The 23,920-nt window shown below is 36.5% G+C and overlaps 1 protein-coding gene across 7 annotated transcripts in view; it reads right to left on the bottom strand.

The window, feature by feature from the left end:
- The window catches only part of LOC138710541 (lysophosphatidylserine lipase ABHD12), a 105,188-nt gene that overhangs the window by 36,303 nt on the left and 44,965 nt on the right, over positions 1–23,920 (bottom strand). For all 7 annotated transcript variants that reach the window (XM_069841508.1, XM_069841511.1, XM_069841512.1 and 4 more), the window contains one exon: positions 13,543–13,739. In XM_069841508.1, coding sequence (XP_069697609.1) covers positions 13,543–13,739 — 197 coding nt within the window. The remainder of the gene's footprint in view (positions 1–13,542; positions 13,740–23,920) is intronic.

The following is a 23,920-nucleotide window of genomic DNA, read 5'->3' as shown; positions in this document are numbered from 1 at the left end:
ACATATTTTCTGTCCTCTTTTTTCGAATAATGTCCTCCTTTTCGAAGCTTTGTGTCCTCTTTTTTATCGGTGTATCTGGTCACCCTAATAAAGCAACAGTATGAAAAATACGCAAAGATGGCAGTGTTGTAGATAAGTGTACTGATTGCTTGTTGTTTATTTCTATTCCTTTCACGCCAATGCTGCCAGCCACCAGGTCAACAGTCCACTTAGCCAGGTAATACGAGGGCATAAAATAATGTCCGTTTTCATATAGAGCTTTCATTAATCGGCATAGCAATGCTATCTTTGCAGTGAATGTTGCGTGATTCAGTTTGCTTTGAGCAGTAGTACAGAGAGAACTGTGTGGCTGATACTTGGAGTGCTGTGTGTGTTCAAAATGTGTGTTCTAATTCAGAATCTCACCAGCTGTGAGATATGCTTGGTAATATGATTTTTTGTGGCAAAAACTGTAGCGGCTGAAATCCATCATTTTGCGCTCTGGGATGGTTTTTTTTTGGAAGACAATGCCTGACCACATACTGCGCAGCATACTAACTACAAAATTTCAATTGGAAAGTGTTTGGTCACCCTCCATATAGTCCTGATTTGGAGCCTAATGATTACCACCTTTTCATACATATGAAGAAGTGACCTGCATCATAGCACTCTGAGATGACGAATTGTTGCAGTCCAGCATCGTAGGTTGGCTTCAATCATAGGCTGGAGACTTTTATGACTGCAGTATTCAAAATCTCGTTAAATGCTATGACAATTGTCTCCATTTAGATGGAAACTATGCAGAAAAAGAAATCAAAGTTTGTAATTTCAAACTGTTTTAAACAAATTCTGTAACCACATTGCCATTTTTGTTACAATAAAACGGAAGTTACTTCATGAATAGCCCTCGTATACCTAGTGTAATTTCTTCATTTTCATATAAAACACGCATTTTCTCAGTGTTTATTCTTCGCAATTATTCACTTTACTCACGTATGGCTTTTAAGGAACCCACGGGTTTATTGCTGCTCTCACATAAGCCCACCATTGGTCCCTATCCTGAGCAAAATTAATCCAGTCTACCATCATATCCCACCTTCCTCAAATCCATTTTATAGTATCCTCCCATCTACGTCTCGGCCTTCCCAAAGGTATTTTTTCCTCCGGTTTCCCAACTAACACTCTAAATGCATTTCTGAATTCACCCATATGTGCTACATGTCCTGCCAATCTCGAACGTCTGGATTTAATGTTCCTGATTGTGTCAGGTGAAGAATACAACACATGCAGTTCTACGTTGTGTAACTTTCTTCATTCTCCTGTAACTTCATCTCTCTTAGCCCCAAATATTTTCCTAAGCACCTAATTCTCAAACACCCTTATCCTCTGTTTTTCTCTCAAAGTGAGAGTCAAGTTTCACAACCATATAGAACTGGTAATATAACTGTTTTATCAATTCTAACTTTCAGCTTTTTTGAGAGCAGAGTGAATGACAAAAGCTTCTGAAGCGAATAATAACAGGCATTTCCCATATGAGCCACTCAGAAGCAAAGTGATACAAGTGACATTTAGTAAGTTTTGAGATATATGAATTTGAAGTTGAAAAGGAAATTAAAAAAATCTGTTACAGGACTATGCTGCTGTAAATTTACAGTTGTGTATTTTGGTACCTATGTTTTTAAACTTTTAAATATAAATTATTTATTCTAAAACAGTTTAGGTAAAATAGGGTCCTAAAGTCACTTGTATTATTTTTCCACGAAAATATTTTTTGTGGAGAAGTAATATAAGTGCAACGGTTTTCAGTATTTGTATATTATTTAAAACAAGAACAAGAACATTGCTTACAACATTGAAACATTCCTGTCCTAACAACATTTGAGCTTTCTGATTATCATATTATAATACAAAATGTGTCTGTATAACCAAAAGAATCACTCAGTCAATCTTCTTAACGTATCCACTTGTTTGCAGACAACATGAAGTCCACTATAGTCTATTCAGTTTTTCATGAGAAATGAGGGATATTTTGATTGGTGTTCATTATAGATGCCTGTTGCTAGTAGCCAGAGTTGGGATGTAGTCAATATATACTGCAGAGCTGTGTCTTCTGAAATCGATATTGATGATTTTAATTTACTTCTTTTGTGGTTTATGGATGAACAGTATAGAAGAATGTGTTCCAGATCTTCATCATGATTATTACACCACAGATAAGTAGGAGTATCAGAAAGGTGAAATCGATATAGGTACAATTATGTGACAATGTGACCTGTTCTGACTCTTGTTAAAAATGTTTGAACATGTCTGGGCAATTTTTTGTACATTTCTAGGTCATTTCGTTTCTTTGAACGGACTGTAAAATTTTTCCTTTTCCAGAAGAGATCCAATTGTTGATCCATAAGTTTATAAAATGAGACTTTACTGAAGCAAAAGCATTGGATAGAGATATCTCTTGAAAAGGTTGGTTGCAAATATGTTGCCTATTTCACAACGTTATTGACTTTCTTGTTTCCAGGTATACCACAATGACTAAGTATCCATTGAAATGTTATTTCCTTTTGGAGTTCTTTTAGTTTACTTAGTTGTTTCTGAATTGGAATAATTCTATGTGCATACAGGTTTGGTACATGTTTACTTACTTACTTACTTACTTACAAATGGCTTTTAAGGAACCCGAAGGTTCATTGCCGCCCTCACATAAGCCCGCCAGCGGTCCCTATCCTGTGCAAGATTAATCCAGTCTCTATCATCATACCCCACCTCCCTCAAATCCATTTTAATATTATCCTCCCATCTACGTCTCGGCCTCCCTAAAGGTCTTTTTCCCTCCGGTCTCCCAACTAACACTCTATATGCATTTCTGGATTCGCCCATACGTGCTACATGCCCTGCCCATCTCAAACGTCTGGATTTCAAGTTCCTAATTATGTCAGGTGAAGAATACAATGCGTGCAGTTCTGTGTTGTGTAACTTTCTCCATTCTCCTGTAACTTCATCCCGCTTAGCCCCAAATATTTTCCTAAGCACCTTATTCTCAAACACCCTTAACCTATGTTCCTCTCTCAGAGTGAGAGTCCAAGTTTCACAGCCATATAGAACAACCGGTAATATAACTGTTTTATAAATTCTAACTTTCAGATTTTTGGACAGCAGACTGGATGATAAGAGCTTCTCAACCGAATAATAACAGGCATTTCCCATATTTATTCTGCGTTTAATTTCCTCCCGAGTGTCATTTACATTTGTTACTGTTGCTCCAAGATATTTGAATTTTTCCACCTCTTCGAAGGATAAATCTCCAATATTTATATTTCCATTTCGTACAATATTCCCGTCACGAGACATAATCATATACTTTGTCTTTTCGGGATTTACTTCCAAACCGATCGCTTTACTTGCTTCAAGTAAAATTTCCGTGTTTTCCCTAACCGTTTGTGTATTTTCTCCTAACATATTCACGTCATCTGCATAGACAAGAAGCTGATGTAGCCCGTTCAATTCCAAACCCTGCCTGTTATCCTGAACTTTCCTAATGGCATATTCTAAAGCGAAGTTAAAAAGTAAAGGTGATAGTGCATCTCCCTGCTTTAGCCCGCAGTGAATTGGAAAAGGATCAGATAGAAACTGCCCTATACGGACTCTGCTGTATGTTTCACTGAGACACATTTTAATTAATCGAACTAGTTTCTTGGGAATACCAAATTCAATAAGAATATCATATAATACTTCCCTCTTAACCGAGTCATATGCCTTTTTGAAATCTATGAATAACTGATGTACTGTACCCTTATACTCCCATTTTTTCTCCATTATCTGCCGAATACAAAAAATCTGATCAATAGTCGATCTATTACGCCGAAAACCGCACTGATGATCCCCAATAATTTCATCTACGTACGGAGTTAATCTCCTCAAAAGAATATTGGACAAAATTTTGTACGACGTCAACAAAAGTGATATTCCTCGAAAGTTACCACAGTTCGTTTTGTCCCCCTTTTTAAAAATAGGTACAATTATGGACTCCTTCCATTGTTCTGGTACAATTTCCTTTTCCCAAATAGCAAGTACAAGTTTATAAATTTCGCTATATAATGCACTTCCACCCTCTTGTATTAATTCTGCTGGAATTTGATCGAGACCTGGAGACTTGTACTTTTTCAGATTTTCTATCGCAATTTCGACTTCTGAAATCGTGGGTTCGGGTATAAATGGCTCAGCAGTTTGTATTTCAATATCGTCCCGATCATTTCTATTTGGCCTATGTACATTTAGTAGTTGCGCAAAATAGTTTTTCCATCTGTTTAGGATTGATGAAGAGTCTGCAAGCAAGTCACCATTCTCATCCTTGATCACGTTTACCCTTGACTGATATCCGTTCTTAAATTCCTTTATACCCTTATATAAATCTCGAATGTTTTTATTCTTACTATTTGTTTCTACCTCATTCAGTTTTTCCTTCAAGTAACCTCTCTTTTTATTCCTAAGTGTACGACTTGCTTCCCGTCTTTCATTGAAATAATTATCTCTATTCTCCTCAACTGGATCCTGTAAGAATTTCAATTTTGCCTGTTTCCTTCTTTCTACTACCATGCAACAATCTTCATCAAACCACGGTTTCTTTTTCTTAGTTTCATAATAACCTATGCTCTGCTCAGCTGCAATTTTGATACTATCTCTGATATTTTCCCACACGCTATTAACATCTAATTCTTTCTCAACTTCGTCGGAACTTTCTAAAGTGGCAAACCTATTCGAAATTTCGACCTGATAATTTTGCTTAGCTTCCTCGTCCTTTAATTTCAAAATATTGAATTTAGTAATATTAACTTGTTGCTCTACTCGCTTGGCTACTGATAATCTTTCTCTTAATTCTCCAATCACCAAATAATGGTCAGAATTACAGTCTGCACCTCTGAAAGTTCGAATATCTACTATACTAGTATGTCTCCGTTTATCTATCAAGACGTGATCTATTTGGTTGTGTGTCAATCCATCTGGAGAAGTCCAAGTATATTTATGTATATCCTTATGGGGGAATGTTGTACTTTTGACAATTAAATTTTTCGATGTGGCAAAGTTGACTAATCTAACTCCATTGTCACTACTAATTGCGTGTAGGCTCTCTTTTCCAATAGTTGGTCTAAAAATATCCTCCCGTCCTACTTTAGCGTTGAAATCCCCCAATAAAATTTTCATATGATATCTAGGGAACTGATCAAAAGTATGTTCCAATTCCTCATATAAGCTATCCTTTATATAGTCGTCTTTCTCTTCTGTAGGGGCGTGAGCATTTATAACTATGATGTCGCACCATCTACCCTTAAGTACTAAATATGATAACCTGTCACTGATAAATTCGACCTTTTTTACTGCTGATTTTATTCTTTTATGAACAAAGAATCCTGTTCCTAATTGGTGATTATTGTTTCCTTCCCCATAATACAACAAGTAATCTCCTATTTGTGATATGCCATTCCCATCTAACCTAACCTCTTGTGCTCCCACAAAGTCTATTCTATATCTAGCTAGTTCTTTTGCTACTAATGTTACCCCTCCTGTTCTATAAAGACTAGTTACGTTCCAAGTGCCAAATCTCAAAACCTTATTCCTTTGCTGTGGTCGTGCCAGAGAATCAGTCCTATTCCGAGGCTTACTGTAGGAATTCGTAACAAGCTGTTTTTTACGGTGATGGGTTGTTAGCCCTTCGCCCAACCCCCAAGCTGGAGGACCACCCCTTATCGGCTGTCCACGACTGCTTATTCAATATATTCGCAGCTACCCTCCATATCTGGAGGCCGTCTCCTCTATCCGCAACCTGAGGACGCGCCATGCCGTGGTGATAGGGACCCACCATACATGGTTGGTACATGTTTAACTATATTAAATAAAGTTTCCTTATATTCGGTAAGTATGCAAATAGATTTTTCAGAAATTTGAGTAACACACTGAAGAGCAGCATCAGTAGCTAGCAATTCAGTGTCAAGACGGAGGAGGATGAACATGGTACGAAGTAACTATCTTGATATTTTGGAATATAATACCCTGCTCCTGATGTCCCATTATTAGGGTTTAGAGATCGATCTGTATAAATTTGAAGGTGATCTTTATATTTGTTGCAGATTAGATCCATGGCATCTAACTTAAGAATGTATGGAGGATCATTTTTGAAACGATTTCCTGGAATTTGTATGCTATGTTCTGGAATTACCCATTTCCATTAAGGAATTTAACAACTGAAGATTTAACAATGAGTGTGTCTGTGATATAGACTGGTATTTCTTGTTTGTTTATTTTGTAGAAATTACACAGGATATTATCTAACAGTTTGAAGAACATCTGAGATCTGGATGAGGCCTGAAATTTTACATGTATTTTTAGATGCTTTTTTAATTCATAGTGTCTGATAGGTTGAATATTACATTCAATTTCTAGGGCAACAGTTGATGTGCTTTTCAGTACTCCGAAAGAAGAGGGTTAAGCAAATGTTTAATTTTAAATTAAATTCAGCCTTAGTCGCTGTTCATTACGTCACTAGCCTCATCTGAAGAAGTCACATCTCTCTCTGCTGCAACATCTATGTTTCTGTCATGAAGTGCATCTGTAGGACTCCTACCGCGAGTATTCCTTGAACTTTCTCTTCCACGTCCTGCAGTCCTTATTATAGGCCCATCCTCATGCTTCAGGTCATCAAATAAAGAGTGGTTTATGGGTGGGATGAATTTCTTTAGCTATTGCAAGTTGCTCCACTTAGCAAAAGTTATTCTTATTGTATAGTTGGTCCAGCTCAATGTGTGCAGGCCTTCCACGAAGATGTTTCGAATACGTAATATATTACCTCTCTCCATTGTGGCAAATGAATTAGTCATAAACAGAAGAAACGCAACAACACTATGTAAACAACGCACTTGTATTAGTTTGCCTCTCAGTCAAAACTCTGTATGCATTGTAATACAAGAGTAAGGCCAACATGGAGCAGCACTGATTGGAACTGCAGTTATATTTACTTTTTCTCTGAACAGAAGAGATGCTAAAGATTTAGAATATACACTTATCTCACTTTTTTAAAAATGTCACTTGTATCACTTTGCTTCTGAGTGCCTCATATTTATTCTGCGTTTAATTTCCTCCCAAGTGTCATTTATATTTGTTACTGTTGCTCCAAGTTATTTGAATTTTTCCACCTCTTCAAAGGATAAATTTATAATTTTTATATTCATTTCGTACTATGTTCAGGTCACGAGACATAATAATATACTTGTCTTTTCAGGATTTACTTCCAAACCTATCTCTTTACTTGCTTCAAGTAAAATTCCCGTGTTTTCCCTAACAGTTTGTGGATTTTCTCCTAACTCGCAAATATTAAACCACTATTTTATTGCAATTAGAGTCAAGATATACACATAACATAATAAACAATGTCAACAGATAAAGTGCTTTTATTGAATAAGTAAACTTTAATTTTCATTAACAGTCTTCAAGTCTCAAGTCCCACTCTAGTAGAAACGCACTGAAACTGCAGACAGCTAAGTCATCCTCTCCACTGCCCATAGTGCACTAAGGGTATTCGCAACTCCCAGCACAGAAGTTTTCAATTACGTAGCCCCAGTTCGATACCCAAGACAATCAGGTTTAACATAATCACTACTAGCTACATAGAGGCTAACATCTTCAGGCAAGTTGAATGGTCGTCAACTATGAATGAATTGTTCACTTTTTTTTTTTTAACATAGGAATTAAGCCAACAAAATCCATTGCTATTGGATGTATCACTGATATGTGATGAGGCTATGTGTTTGTAAACAAGCAGAATTTTTGTTATCAGTCCAATAAGAAACCAAAGAATCTCCATGAACAACCACTGTTGGTGTACGAGGCATTATCAGCCCCTATTTTTTCGAGGATGAAGCAGAACATGCAATCAATGTTAATTCTAACTGCTATGTCGAAATGGACCACAACTTTCTTCAGCCTCAACTCGAATAGCATGTTCTTAGCAATGTGTAATATCAGAAAGACAGGACATTCAGATCTGTGCATTATGTATGGAGTTCACTTGATCTCCTAGTTTGGAAATGTGGTATGGTCTGTAAAATTCCACGACTTTTCATTATGCTGACTCTTTCTTGTGTAGATACCTTAAGGAAAGAGTGTACTCACAGTACATAACTGAAGGAGTGAAACTGAGAGGAAACTGCAGATATTAGGACGAAGACCATGGTTGTGGCAAGACAAATAAAGAAGGTAAACTTGCGAATTCTGAATGAAACATACTTGCCGTATCCACTCTTAAAATGATCTGCATCAAAACAAATCCATGTGGCCAGCTCGCGTTTCATTGGTTACCGAAGCACAATGTAGAAGCAATAAGCGCGCGAAAAATGTAGAACCCTTCATTAACGTTTCGGAATATGTATTATATGTTCCCTGAATATACTTGTTATTCTTCCGCAATTGAAGTAATAATATCCAAAACACAGAAAAATGTACCTAATCACTCTAAGATCAATAACTACAACTTAAAATACTTTATTGCATATGTATGATGCATTTGAGGGCAGCAGCACTTCAGTCGCTTGTGATGCAACAAAATGGCTGAAGGTGCTGGCTTGGTCTTCTGTTGCTGTGTCGCCAAACTGTTGCCGAAACTCGAACCCAATAGTGTGATAATCATGGACAATGTTCCTTCTCACACTGTTAAAGCTATGGCTCCCAAATAGGTCGTGGTTAAAGAATGACATTATTGCCTGGATTGAAGCAAACAATATTCCGTGTCATAAAAACATGGTAGAAGATGAACTTTTGTGAATAAGCCGAGAGGCAAATGTCGCTCATAGATATGACAAATATATTGTGGATTTTCTTGTGCTATAGGCTAACATAACAGTACAGCGACTGCCTCCTTATTATTGTTTATTAAATTCTATAGGAATGATATGGAGTCAAGTGAAGGGTTACGTTAGACAGTGCAACAAAACGTTCAACATTAGAGATGTCAAGGTCTTGACTGAGGAACCAATTAAACATGTGATTGCAGATGCCTGGAAGAAATCCATCGAACATGTTATGAAAGAAGAAGCTTTGTTCTGGAAGCTAGACAATTTTGAGTGATACTCTTGTTGATAAATTAGTTACCAGTCTTGGTGGCGAAAGCAGCAGTAGTGACAGTGATGAAAGAACTGAAACTGATATAGATATGGATGGGATAGAACCACTTCCAGAATCGGAATAAAAGGAAAGTGTTGCAAGTCTAAACTTCTTAAAAGTATGGTCTACTTAGTACTGCGTGTATAATATAGTGTATAATTGATGCTTAAACTAGATATTATTCTGCTAAAACTAAAACTCTTATTGCTATTAATACTATTAATAGTAACTAATTCTATATAGAGTATGTCACATTGTATTTTACTTCGTTTATTACGCTAATATACTGCATACCGTACTTATATCACATGCCATAATTATGTACTTCACACGTGCTCCCTGTCAATGTGACAGTAATTGCAGCATGAATGTCGGAAGGATACAATTGGAGTTTGTTTATGTTAGGATCACTTTAAGAGTGAATGGACTTTAAGGAAGAGACTAGTGAAGTGCTTTGTGTGGAGTGTAGCATTGAATGGAGCAGAAACATGGACATTACGACGAAATGAAGAGAAATTAATAGAAACATTTGAAATGTGGATATGGAGAAGAATGGAGCATGTGAAGAAGACAGATAGAATAAGAAATGAAGCTGTGTTGGAAAGAGTGGGTGAAAAAAGAATGATGCTGAAACTGATCAGAAAGAGAAAAAAGAATTGGTTGGGTCACTGGTCGTGAAGAAACTACTACTGAAGGATGCACTGAAAGGAATGGTGAACGGGAGAAGAGTCTGGGGCAGAAGAAGATATCAGATGATAGACAGCATTAAGATATTTGGATCATATGCGGAGACTAAGAGGAAGGCAGAAAATAGGAGACTGGAGAATGCTGGGTTTGCAGTGAAAAACCTCCCCATGGGCAGAACACTTATGTATGTATGTATGTATGTATGTATGTGATGTGATAAAAAATGAGTGTTGAGTCCTGAGTGCTGGCTAGCTTTCTCTCAAGTGGTGCCTAGCGGGCTCCAGGATGTTTGGTTTTGAAATGATAAAAAGCTGAATTTGAGAGAAGACTGTCCTCTCTGCGAAGAGAGCAAGGCCTGAGTGGACACTCAACCAAGATGAAGCAATCAAAACAAAAACTTATGTTGTCTGGCATTTTTAAACATGCAATTTGGTTTCCTGGATATACTAGGTGATTTTCCTATTCTTTTAAACGTAAATAAATCCCAGCTTTCTATTTAAGATGACAGTTTAAAAGTGCAATCTGGGTTCCTGGATGTTAGGTGATTTTCCTTTTCTTTTAAACGTAAGTAAATTCCAGGTTCTTGAACTTAAGAGATTAAAGACAAAAGCATATAGCATGTAAAAATTAGAATTCAAGAACAGCCTCAGCATCACACTGACAGAATAGTAGAAAAAAAATCCAAAATACAAAAACCATATAGAATTAAAAGATATGCTTAAACAAACAGGAATCAATCCAATAATTTTCTAAGAATGAAAAAAGTAGGTAGACCTTATGGACAGGGAAACTAAATTTCGTCATCGGCATAGCTCAGTCGGTTAAGGCACTTGCCTGCCAGTCCGGAGTTGCACTTGGACGTGGGTTCGATTCTCACTTGGGCTCATTACCTGAATGGGTTTTTTCCGAGGTTTTCCCCAACCGTAAGGCAAATGTCAGGTTATCTATGACGAATCCTCGGCCTCATCTCGCTATCACCACTCACATCGACGCTAAATAATCTCGTAGTTGATACGTCATTAAATAACCATGTAAAAAATACATCATATTTATTCACTGATCCAAATAATTACTCTCCACTCATATTGTTGGAAACTACAGTGAGTCCCAGCAAACGTTTCCGGTATTTCTGTCAGCCAACCAGCAGCGGGTACCCAACGCTACCATCTCTGCTTGCATTCTTGAACTCACGGCACTTCGATGGATTAGAACTTACATAATGTATTACATTAATAACATTCGGTACTCATTCTCCATACAGTAGCTGCTAGAAGTGTTGCCCATCTTGTGTGATAATTCACATCATAATATTCACAGAATTTGTTTCATTAAACATATTCACTAAATTTAGTATTGTTTTTCTATACAAACTGGAAATTTATGTCTAAAGTTTTCCCTTGTTCTGCCATACTATTTGTTTTCCAGTATGTACAGTAATTGACACTGAATATGTAACAATTGCAAAACACAGCACAACTCAATAAACTTCACTTGTGTTTAGCTGATTCACTGCATAGCTTTGCTGCAGACACAGCTAATTTCGGAGTCGGGAATTCACCAACCATGCAACTTCCACGTGATGATCTCTATCTTTCTTCCCTTCATTTCTTCTCTCTTGGCATGTACATAATAGCTTATGCGTGGAGGATAACATAAACACGTCAGGAGCAATGAATTAAGTTAAAAATTGGGGGATTCACCAGCCATGCAGATAAGGGAAAACGAACTCCGTAGTGGGGGGGGGGGGGACCTATCGCTAGTCGGTCGACAGAAACCATGAGAATGTTCACTGGGACTCACTGCAGTAGGGTCAAAATCAATTCTGGAAAAGATTCGCTAGAATATTCGAATTATTATTATTAATATATTTTACAATGAAGGATATGAAATAACAAAATTAATAAATCATTATGAAGGAATGATCAGTGTAATTAATTTACACTTTCCTAATAATGAAAATTATATATTGCTGAAGCTATTTCATCCATCCTTTAGTTTCCTCTCTCTCTGTTTTGTGCACCATCGCCTTTTCCAACTTCTATTCCATCTCCCTCATTGTTATTCAATTCTGGAACTTCGAAGACTTCGTCATTGAGATATTTCGCTATGTTGTGGAGAATAAAATATGACAAAATAACGAACGGTATTTTCTGATCTTGCTCTGAGTAATGGAAAAGTGCTGATTTAACTGTCCAAAAGGTCCTTCAATTATAACACGCTCTCTGATTATACATGCTTATAGGATCTTTGTACTGGAGTTCTTAGACTTCTGTATGATGTCATCAGCCAAGGTGAGATTCCATAGCCTGCATCACTGAGCAGCAATGCATTAGTACGGCATATGGACATGATTCTATAAATGTTTGAACTCCAAATTCGAGAATCTAGCTTGAGAGCCTTGCCAAGATACATCTACATTAGTGAACATTTCATTCCCCTGTGTTATATGTAACCTGCACATTAATGCTAGGGACTCATTTTCTGTTTATATATTCATACCCATAAAGTTAGGACTTTTTTATTTGCACTTGAGTGCATCCACTACTCCTATAGGGTGAGGGAAAGTGTAGAGCTCCTGCCATTCAGTTTACACAAAGCAACATTAGCAAGAAACTGGATCTACAGGTCCTTTCTAATTATATTTTCGTTGGTATATGTGAAAATGTTTTGATATAGCACTGCGATGAAAGCTGATGTCTTCACGCACTGCACTCTGAAAACCCGAGTCACCAACGTTGTGTAGAAAGATGCTCTTTTTTTTTTCCTTCTTCTTCTTTCTTCTACATAACCAAAAGAATGCTCAGCCAACCACCGCACATTTTCTTTCGAAAATCGATATCAAGTTTCGTAGTCAACTACGGATGAGTCTCTGCACACTTTCTGTTCTCTTCTTGAACGAACTATCATCATATATTGTGCCATTTCACTTTACAAAGCAAACAGAGTCACCTACAAAGCTAATTCAGGAAAACATGAGATATCTCTCTAAGAGAAAAGTGATTGTTTACGTTTCATCACACTAAATTACAGCGGGTAAACGTTCACTCACCAGCACTCAAGGTGCAAAGGTCAACCTGGAGTAGACTCTCTCCCCAGGGATTTTTATCACTGGAAGGCGAGAGTTCTCTTGCAATTCGCGAGTGAAGAGAGTATGCTCATCTTCTATCACATATAAGAAATGTTGCATAACATAAGAAACAACTTCCAAAGACCACAAAAATGTATTGTAAACAAAGGTGGACACCTTGCAGATACTGTTTTTAAAACATGACAATGATAATCAAAGAGTGAGTGCAGTATTATAATATTTATAAATAAATTTTTCGCCTTAAGGAAGTTATTTCATTTCTAATATAGGCAATCTCTCGTGCCCTATACTCTTTTTGTAAAAATATTTTAAAATCAGCTGAGAAGAAACAATGAATGAAGAATGAACACAGAAATGCGAACATATGTGCTAAAGTGACTAAGTTATGTTATTTTGCGCTTGTGTACTGAGTGACAGATTGAGTTCTATTTTTACAGTGAGAAGAAATAATGCATGAATACAGATTACATACACCACACAAATACTGAACTATTGGCTGAGAGGATACAATGAATGAATGAATTTTGAACTACTGAAAGAAAACAAAATTACGACACCTCTTACAGTTTTACAGACATCATTAGTTTTTTCGCCAAAACAAACCACCTTGTTTGACATCTTGAAGGATCATGTATACTTACTTCTGTAATCAAAGGCGATGACATGGTAGTTGAGGTTCCTGAGCAGGGTGTATAGCTCAAGTCGATGTGCACTGCCTCGAGACCCTGAGTTCCCATGCATGTAAACAATTATGGGCTCCCCATGACCAAGCATCTCTTCATAAAAAGCATTACTGGCATTCACAGAGTCGTTCACTAAAGATGATGGCAATACATGCCTGGAACAAAACAAACTTACACAATTACATACATGAACAGTGTGAACATATCGGAAATAAAAGACAGATAAGTGGAACTTTGTATGACTACAATAATTGTTATAGAGAAAGAGAGGAAAAAGAACTAAACACAAGACTACCAAAGATAGCATTAAAGATGCAGGATTTCTTCTTCTTCTTCTTGATAACATTTCGTAGCCTATAAATAATAATAATTATGATGATGATGATGATAATCAGTGCATTATGTAGATGACTGGATGATAATGGTGAGACTACAAGGGAAGAAGATGGACTTTATGCTAGTGCAAGTTTATATGCCACACAGTGGATTAGCAGACGAGGAAGTGGAAGAAAGCTATGACAAGACAGAAGAAATAGTTGAGAAGGAGAAGAAGGGAGCATGCGTAATCCTAATGGGCGACTGGAACGCAGTTGTAGAAGGACAAGATGGAAGAATAGTTGGAAAATATGGATTGGGAAAAAGAAATGATAGAGAAGAATATTTGGTGAACTTCTGTAAAAGAAATACATTATTCCAACAACATAAACGAAGAAGATACACATGGACATGCTCAAGGGACGAAAGGAGATATCAGATAGCGCTGCTCATTCGGTCTCAAATTTTTGTTAATACTACTGTATCTCCTTTTTTATATTGATTGTATTATTTTATATCTATCTCTCTTGTTTGTTTGTAATTATATTCTTTATTCTGTATATTTAAATTTAAATAAATAAATAAAATTTAAAAAAAAAAAAACATATCGTTGGCTTAGGGTGTAAACTTGCTAAATCCATTTTTTGTCTAAAATTAGATTATAGTACCATTTGAAAGGGAACGAAACGACGAATCGCGTAGGAAAAATAGCTAGGAACAATTCAACTTGTAAGCGAACATAAACGTGTGATTAGTAAAACAGCTAAATCCACTTCATTCAAAGCTTGCTGCTAACTCCATAGCAACTGTCTGTGTGGATAGTGTGTTCGACCTTTGCTCGTATTTTCGTGTAGTCAAACAAGTTTTTTTCTTTGTTTATTACTGTTATTCAAGCTTTAAATGACTGAAATATTGCAGAGGGGTGTATAATTATGATTGTTCAATTACTCTTTAATGTCAAAGTAATTAGACATTCAGTTAGTTTTCCATTTAAATTTTTTAACCTTAGGTACCGGTACTGAGATTAGTAGATTTTTTTCAGTACTTAGCAAGTATTTTGCATGATGTTTGCCACTACATATGTCATTATTAATTTTATTAGTTTATTTGATTTACGTTTCCTGCGATTCGAAAATGGGGTTTGCTATTGTTCCAGATATCTTCAAACAGTTGTCATCATCTTTGCAAAGCAAAAAGTTCTTTTAGGTTGAACACACCCAAATGAAAGCAGACTGCATCCATTCCACTGTTGGACGGGATCTTACAAACAAAAACAATAGCATAACGGCAGATTACATAGAAATATGCAGATCAGCCAGAAAAGAGCCTGTCCATATGACATGACATACTTAAATAATGAATTTTTTTTTTAATTAAATTAGGCTAAATTTTATAAGAGTATTCGCCCTGGTAGAGGCAATCCTAAGGTTACTGACATAACAGCTCTTCACTACACTCTAAATGATGACATATTATTCAAATTGAGTTTCCCAGATGATTGGAAAATAATACCGCAAAGAAAATCGACATCAGTGGTTCCCTTGCTCTTTATAGACTTACAAAATCTTCACCAAAACAGAAAGGAGATCACTGCAAGAAAGTTTGAAGACTTGCAATATTTAAAGAATACTTTACCAGAAGATTACTGTCAGTATTATGACCAATTACAGACGTGTGCAAATTATTAGACTCAGCACCACATTTTTTACATTTTCATAATTATCATGAATTACTGGCCACAAAATAACTCTGTAGGACTCTATGCGACAAGATCAGTACAAAAAAGTCCGAGAAACCCGAATTTTTCCACAAATGAGGGACTGGTTCCCTGTTGGTGAATGTGTCTTCATGCAGGATGGAGCACCCTGTCACAAAGCTAGATCAGTAACTAATTTTCTGGCTGAAAATAATGTAGACGTCCTTCCCTGGCCAGGTAACAGACGAGACGTAAATCCAATTGAAAATCTTTGGTCTATCGTAAAGAGAGAAAAAAAAATTACCACCAAGGTGGACTTCATAGAAGCACTTAACCAAATATGGCACAGGGATGAAGACATCAAGAAACAATGTGAAAATCTCATGAACAGCGTGCCAAATCACATAAAATTGATGATAAAGAACAAAGGGTTTCACATTAAATATTAATTATTGCAAACAGTGTGTAATAAATGAGTTTTGTAGAATAAATGTTACTTGAATCATAAATATTATCGTTTGAGTCTAATAATTTATACACGTCTGTACCTCATGATTGAACTAAATGAAGACTAAAAAGAATTTAGAGTTAACGAATTAGATAAATTACCGGTACCTCTTATTCAGTAGAAAATATTTTTGAGTTTGACTTCCTTACTTTTATGTAATTAATATTTTTCATTGTGAGGATTTTAAGAATTTGAATAGGAAAGAAGAAAATGTTCAGTTAATTCCTAAGAAAGAATGTTTCCTAAGAATGAAAGAGAATCTTTACTTCCTGTTTTATTTTCCTTTCAATTTTGTTAACTATGTCTGGAACAGAAGCTTTTTTTAAAAAGATAGACTGAAATAATGTCAAAGATAAGTTAGATGTAAATTATTTATTTTCACATCTGATTATCTGTTAAATCATTCGTCTGAAATAATAGAAAGACTTTGGTAAGTAAAACAACAGCTTTCATGAATTTGCTTAATTTTCTTGAAAAACCTGCTAACTCCATACTTTAAAAAAATCCTAGCTGCAAAAACCTGCTAAATTACAAAAACGAATATAAATAAGAATACATTATATTGTAACTTTTCTTTTTTGCCTATTAATGAACAGAATCAAAAGATGTACTACCTGTACTTTGGATTTGGTCCTAAAGTTTCAAGGATAATTTTAATCAGTTTTTTGTTTCCCCTGTAAAATTATCTTTTTGTTAGCAGGTTTACACTCTAAGCCGATGATATACTGGTACAGGAAAGATTCCGAAATTGCTTAAAAAATGCAAAGACTCTACCAGGAGCGGATATTAACTCAGATCATGTCCTCCTGATAGGCGAAGTAAATATTCGTCTGAAGAAGATAAGAGGAAGACAGGTGACGAAGAAATTGAACATGGAAAAACTGAAGAACAAAGAGGACAGAAGAAAATTTGAAGCAAATTTGCAAAAGAAAGCCGCTGCAATAGAATCTACACCTGAGAATGGTAATGAGTTCTAGACTCATTGAAAAACTTGTATACAGACAACAGCAGAAGAAACAATAGGATACACAGAAGGTGTGAGAATTAAGAAACCTTGGGTCAGAGGGAAAATGTTGGAGAAGATGCAGGAGACGAGAAAATGGAAAAACATCAACACAGAAGAAGGTAGAAGAAACTACGGAAACTAAACAACGAACTAAGAAGAGGAACTGATAAAGCGAAAGAAGACTTGATGAAAGAGAAATGTGAAGAAATAGAGGATCTAGAGAGAAAAGGAAGATATGATTTAATGTACCACGAAGTAAAATGTTTGGACTTCACAAATAAGAACAGGAAATCCATGTTGTTGATAGAGGACGACAACGGAAATGAAATAACAGACAAACAAGGAATACTAAACAGACGAAATATGCAGAAGAGTTATATGAGACAAGGAATCGTCCAGATGACTTAGCTATAGAAGACGAAAAAGCCGTAACAAAAGACGAAAAAGGATTTTCAAATTTAAGCAAAGAAGTTGAACAAGTCATTAAGGAAATGAAGAGTGAGAAAGCAGCAGGAGTTGATGGAATATCCATTGAATTAGTGAAATGCTTGGGTGAAGACAAGAAGCAAATTCTATCATTATCCAACGAAATATATCAGAAAGGCGAATGGCCCGAAGATTTTACAGAGACAGTGTTGATTCCAATACCGAAGAAAAATAATGCCAAGAAATGTAAGCAGTTCAGGACTATCAGTGTAATATCGCACTCGGTGAAGATTCTCTTGCGAATACTGAATCTATGTTCATATTCTAAGATGGAAGAACAGTTGCAAGAAGAGCAGTTTGGCTTCAGGAAGGGAAAAGATACGAGAGGCAATCTGTGAAAGATACCTAGAGAAGAATAAAGAAGTGTATGTAGTATTTGTGGACTTAGAAAAGGCTTTTGCCAGAGTGGATTGGAATAAACTGATGGGGATCCTAAAGAAAATTGGTGTGGATTGGAAAGAGAGATGACTGTTCAGTAATCTTTATATGAAACGAGTCAAAGTCAGAATAGGAGAAGAAATGTCAGAAGGAAGTGAAATTGAAAGAGGAGTACGTCAAGGATGTCCTTTATTACTTCGTTGTTCAACGTCTACTTGGTGGATTTAGTAAATAACTGTTTTCAGAACATGGGAGAAGTGATAGTAGGAGGAAGAAGAATAAAATGCATAAGATTTGCTGATGATATGGCGTTGTTAGCAGAAGAGAAAATGATACTAAAGGATATGCTACTGGAGCTAAATGACAGCTGTGAGCAGTATGGGATGAAGATAAATGCAAATAAGACGAAGAGCATAGTCATAGGAAGAAATATACAGAAGATAAGCTTGCGAATTCTAAATGAGGCAGTAGAGCAAGTGGACAGCTTCAGATACTTGGGGTGTACTATAAGCAGTAACATGAGCTGCTGCCAGGGATCAAAAGTAGGATATCAATGGCCAAGGAAGCTTTTGGTAGAAAAAGGAGCATTTTCTGCGGACCTCTAGAAAAAGAACTAAGGAAGAGACTAGTGAAATGCTTTGTATGGAGTATGGCATTGTATGGGGGCAGAAACATGGACATTACGACGAAGTGCAGAGAAGTGAAGCTAATAGAAGCATTTAAAATGTGGATATGAAGAAGAAAATGGAACATGTGAAGTAGACAGGCAGAATAAGAAATGAAGCTGTGTTGGAAAGAGTGGGTGAAGAAAGAATTATGCTGAAACTGATCAGAAAGGGGAAAAGGAATTGGTTGAGTCACTGGCTGAGAAGAAACTGCCTACTGAAGGATGCACTGGAAAGAATGGTGAACGGAAGAAGAGTTCGGTGTAGAAAAAGATATCAGATCATAGACGACATTAAGATATATGGATCATATGAGGAAACGAAAAGGAAGGCAGAAAATAGAAAAGATTGGAGAAAACTGGGTTTGCAGTGAAAGACCTACCCTTGGGCAGAACACTAAATGAATGAATGAATTAATGAATAATAATAATAATAATAATAATAATAATAATAATAATAATAATAATACATATACATATAAATGGCTTTTAAGAAATCTGGAGGTTCATTGCCGCCCTCACATAAGTCCGCCATTGGTTCCTATCCAGAGCAAGATTAATCCAATCCCTAGCATCATATCCTACATCCCTCGAATCTATTTTAATATTATTCTCTCATCTACGCTTTGACCTCCCCAAAGGTCTTTTCCCCTCAGGTCTTCCATCTAACACTCTATATACATTTCTAAATTCGTCCGTATGATAATGAACAAGAAGAAATTCAAAGGAGGGGTTGTTCCTCCGCAATTTTTAATGCTAGCTAACTCTATAAAAAATTTGTTGGAGCAGTGCATTTTTTCTATGAAAAAAGCTGCTGGTACTCACCAAAATTTATATTATACAAATTTATAATAGCGCCTGAGTTATGGGCGTATTGATATAGGCATCTTCTTCTTCATGGAATCATAGCTTTCTGTTTGTATTCAATGTCCATTGTACAATTAATTTTGGCATTCTATGACAGAAATGTTAATTTTAAAAAATTCAAAAAAGAAAGATGCTGGTACCATTGTGTACTGCCAGAAAAAAACACTGGTTATCAGTAACCGAGTGAGGTGGCTCAGCCAGTACCATTTGAGACTTGCATTCGGGAGGTTCAGAGTTCGATCTCGAGTGCCAACAATCTGGTACAAGTTTTTTCATGGTTTTCCTCGACTGTTTGCTGTTCAGTCAACTGTTCGAAGACAGGTCTGAAACTCACAAGTGATACCAACATGGCACCACTTATGAGGCAACTACGGTAGGAGATAATGGGGTAGGGTGGCCAGTTCCTTTCCCCCTCCATTGCATACATATTACACTAATCAGACTTCAAATGCATAAAAACAATTGTTCTTCTTCTGACACATATTGTCAAGTGAGATGTACTGCCTGATAATTAAAAGTAGGAATTTATACCACAAAATGAGGGTATTAGGTTAACTGTGCTTAGACTGTCGTTACATCATGAATGATGTGAAGCCTGAGGTATGGCCAGGTAATAACTGAAATGTGTATCGCAGCAATTCAATGAAGATACGTTTCTCGTGCGTAGGGTTCAGTGTTGAGCTCTGGTAATTGGTTTTTTTTACATTACGCTGTGATTCATTGGTTGGTTAACTACATAAACTTAAGTTACACTCTCAAATCAACAAATTTTACTTCAGTCTGTTGTTATTGTTGTTGTTATCTAATGCCGGGCTTTGGCAATGAAGCCATTAGCGTTCTTGCTCTCCAATATTTCTCTGTGGTGGATCCATCAGGTAGAACTTCACAGGTTTGTAGATGATCTTCAGTCATTTCTTCTTCTTTACTTCAGTCTGTATTACATACTAGTTAGAAGACAATCATACATAATGCAGGACCAGGATTGTTTAATATTGTGGAATGTATAATGGCATCTAATAATTCTAAATTGGATTCATTAGTAGCAGAGTTATGAAGTAAATACTTTGCAGTGAAAGACGAAAATAAAGTGTACTAAGTATGTAAAATAGTACTAAAGATAACAAGACGTCGAGATTTACAACACTGTGACAGCAAAAAGCATTCTGTAAATGTAAAATTATTTACTCTTCTCTTAATGCCATCTTCCAAGACTGATACAACAGAAACAGAATTTAACAGTGATATATGTGAAATGATGATTTCTGCTAACATTCAATTTAACAAACTTAATAACTAATATTTTAAAAACTTTTTTTTGAAAAATATACAGCCAGAAACTTACCGAGTGAATCGTTACTGCGAAAGACTTATTTGCCTTTTGTTATAAAAAAAACTGTAAAGTGCATTAGAACAGCTATAGATAAGAACAAAGCATGGGTATCCTTAGATGAAACCACTGATGTTGCAGGTAGATATTTTGCAAATGTAATTGTGGGTGTCTTGTCCCCAGTGGAAACAGAAAGAAATTTTTGTTAACAAGTGAAGTTTAAAGAAAAAGTGGATCATACAAATATTGTTAATCTCTTTGAACTTTCTATGTTCCTCTTATTGCCGGATGATGTGATATAAGAAAATGTCTTACATTTTATAAGCGATGCTGGTTCTTACATGGTAAAAGCAGAAAAAGAGTTCAATAATTTGTATCTCAACTTATTACATTTGACCTGTTTAGCTCATGCACCTCACAGAGTGGCAGAAGAAATACGTTCTTCCTATGGAGATGTAGACAGATTTACATAAAGTTTTAAGAAGATATTCTCAAAATCCTTTTAAAAACTAGAGTACAACAGTTCAAACTAATTGCCCCAAACATTCCTTTACTGTTACAACCCATATTCGATGTGTTTTGAAAGAAGTCTCCAATAAAACAAAAGATCCTGTTGCTAGATCTGAAGCGTTATCATTGCGAAAATACAGTACCAATTCTTACGAGTTCATATTGGGTGTGATAATATGGTATGATCTCTTACATGTGGTCAACTGTGTTAGCAAAACTCTTCAGTCAGAAGACATGCAGCTTGATGTTGCAATAAATCAGATAGAAGGGCCAGAATGCTTTCTGCAGAATTATGAAAACAATGGATTTTCAGGAGCAATGATTGAAGTTCGGAATATGTAAAAACACTTAAAAATCAACCCTGAGTTCAAAGTGAAACGACATGCCAGATGTAAACACTTTTTTGACGAACTTAGCAGTAATGATGACGATGATGAAAATCCAGAATGTGTTGAGAAAACTGACACAAACATGCAAATGGAAGCTGAAGAATAATTTAGGATAAGTTACTTTCTTCCTGTTATTGACAGAGCTTTGAGTGGAATTGGTGTGAAGTTTGAAGAATTGAAAGAAATGCAAAGTGCTTCGATTTTCTGTATAATATAAACAAGTTGTGAATTATGACAGAAGATGACCTAGAAAGAAGCTGCATAAACCTATCTCAAGAGTTATACAATGGCGAGGCTTTTGATATAGATGGTCAAGATCTCTTTTCTGAACTACGATTATTCAGGCACTCAGTCCCAGTTGAAGTACGAAATGCTCTGGAAATCCTCCGTTTTCTGCAGCCCATCTGTGATTCTTATCCCAATCTAACAATCTCCTATCAAATTCTCCTAACTATTCCTGTTAGGCTAGGGCTCCACTAGCTGTATTTGACAGCTGCTGTGAGCTGCAGTCTACTGCCTGAAAATGGAATACACGAAAAACAAGTGTAGGTGGCTATATGGGCAGTATTTCACTGCTCCTAACAGAATTTCGGCGGCAGTACCAAGGTCTACTGCCAGGGGAATAGAACATGTTCCATTTTCGTGCCGTTATCTGTTGCCGAAGCCTGGCTCCACTGGCCGTGGTAGTCCTCCTGTTTCCAATTATCCATGAGGCGAAGCATCCCTTATGTATGAGCATTATTACTTGGTATGCTCACTTACTTACTTACAAATGCCTTTTAAGGAACCCGCAGGTTCATTGCCGCCCTCACATAAGTCCACCATCGGTCCCTATTCTGTGCAAGATTAATCCAGTCTCTATCATCATATCCCACCTCCCTCACATACATTTTAATATTATCCTCCCATCTACGTCTTGGCCTCCCCAAAGGTATTTTTCCTTCCGGTCTCCCAACTAACACTCTACATGCATTTCTGGATTCGCCCATACGTGCTACGTGCCCTGCCCATCTCAAACGTCTGGATTTAATGTTCCTAATTATGTCAGGTGAAGAATACAATGCGTGCAGTTCTGCGTTGTGTAACTTTCTCTGTTCTCCTGTAATTTCATCCCTTTTAGCCCCAAATATTTTCCTAAGAACCTTATTCTCAAACACCCTTAATCTCCGTTCTTCTCTCAAAGTGAGAGTCGAAGATTCACAACCATACAGAACAATTACTTCGTATGCCTAGAACAAAATTCCGACATCCGGTAGAACTAAACAAATTTAGCTGGATATTCCCTAAGTTTGTGATGCATTGCAGCAAACATGCCTTCGTGTTTTTCTGTTGCTTAATATTGGATGTATCCACCATTTTCTTTGATGCAATCTTCGACGACAGCGAACCAATAGCAAACATACAATCACCTAGATAAATACGTGTAGTGTGCTCATTTTCACTGCAATTTTTGCTTGATCTTGTAGTACACAAAGAACATCACAACGCTGTTTTCAGCTGAACAACAGGAGTGGAGCCGGGCCAGAGCACAGCGGAGCAGTGAACTACAGCTTTCACATGTAGAAAATTTACAGCAAGTGGAGCCACCTTCTTGCAGTAAAAATCTAGGCAGTAGAATGCAGCTCACAGCAGCCATCAAATATAGCTAGTGGAGCCCTAGCCTTACTGTCGCTTCAGGGGAACGCAGTTTTTCAAAGCTGAAAATCATTAAAAACTATCTAAGGACCACGATGAAACAGGAACGGTTAAACAGATTGGCAATGATTTCCACTAAAAGTTAAACGACCAAGAAACTATAAAAGGAGGAGTTGAAGAAGGAGTTTGCTGTGGGGAGGGGGGGAAGAGAGAAGGCAAATTGTCTTTCTCTAAGGCAGGTCTATGCTAGCTTATATCAAACTGTGCTGTTTAATAGTAGGCCTAGATAAGACAGTGTAGCCCGGGATTATTCCAAATAAGATTTACCATTGTTATAACTAGGGGCGGATGTTGATGAAAAGTCATCTTCTTATTTTTCACATTAGGACGATGCCTAGTAATATAGAAATCCTTTCTATGTTAATATCAACGTAAAAAATTAATTTCTTATATTGCATTTTTCGACGTTTTTGAACTAATAGGTAATTTTTATATTTTTTCGGCATTTTTGGTCATTTTTAATACTTTGAAAAACTTTTAGATCATTTTGAATGC

The sequence above is a fragment of the Periplaneta americana genome, chromosome 12 (genome assembly GCF_040183065.1).
Source record: "Periplaneta americana isolate PAMFEO1 chromosome 12, P.americana_PAMFEO1_priV1, whole genome shotgun sequence".
NCBI lineage: Eukaryota > Metazoa > Arthropoda > Insecta > Blattodea > Blattidae > Periplaneta > Periplaneta americana.
The sequence above is the reverse complement of the archived record's forward strand: the minus strand, read 5'-3'. Positions and strand labels throughout refer to the sequence as shown.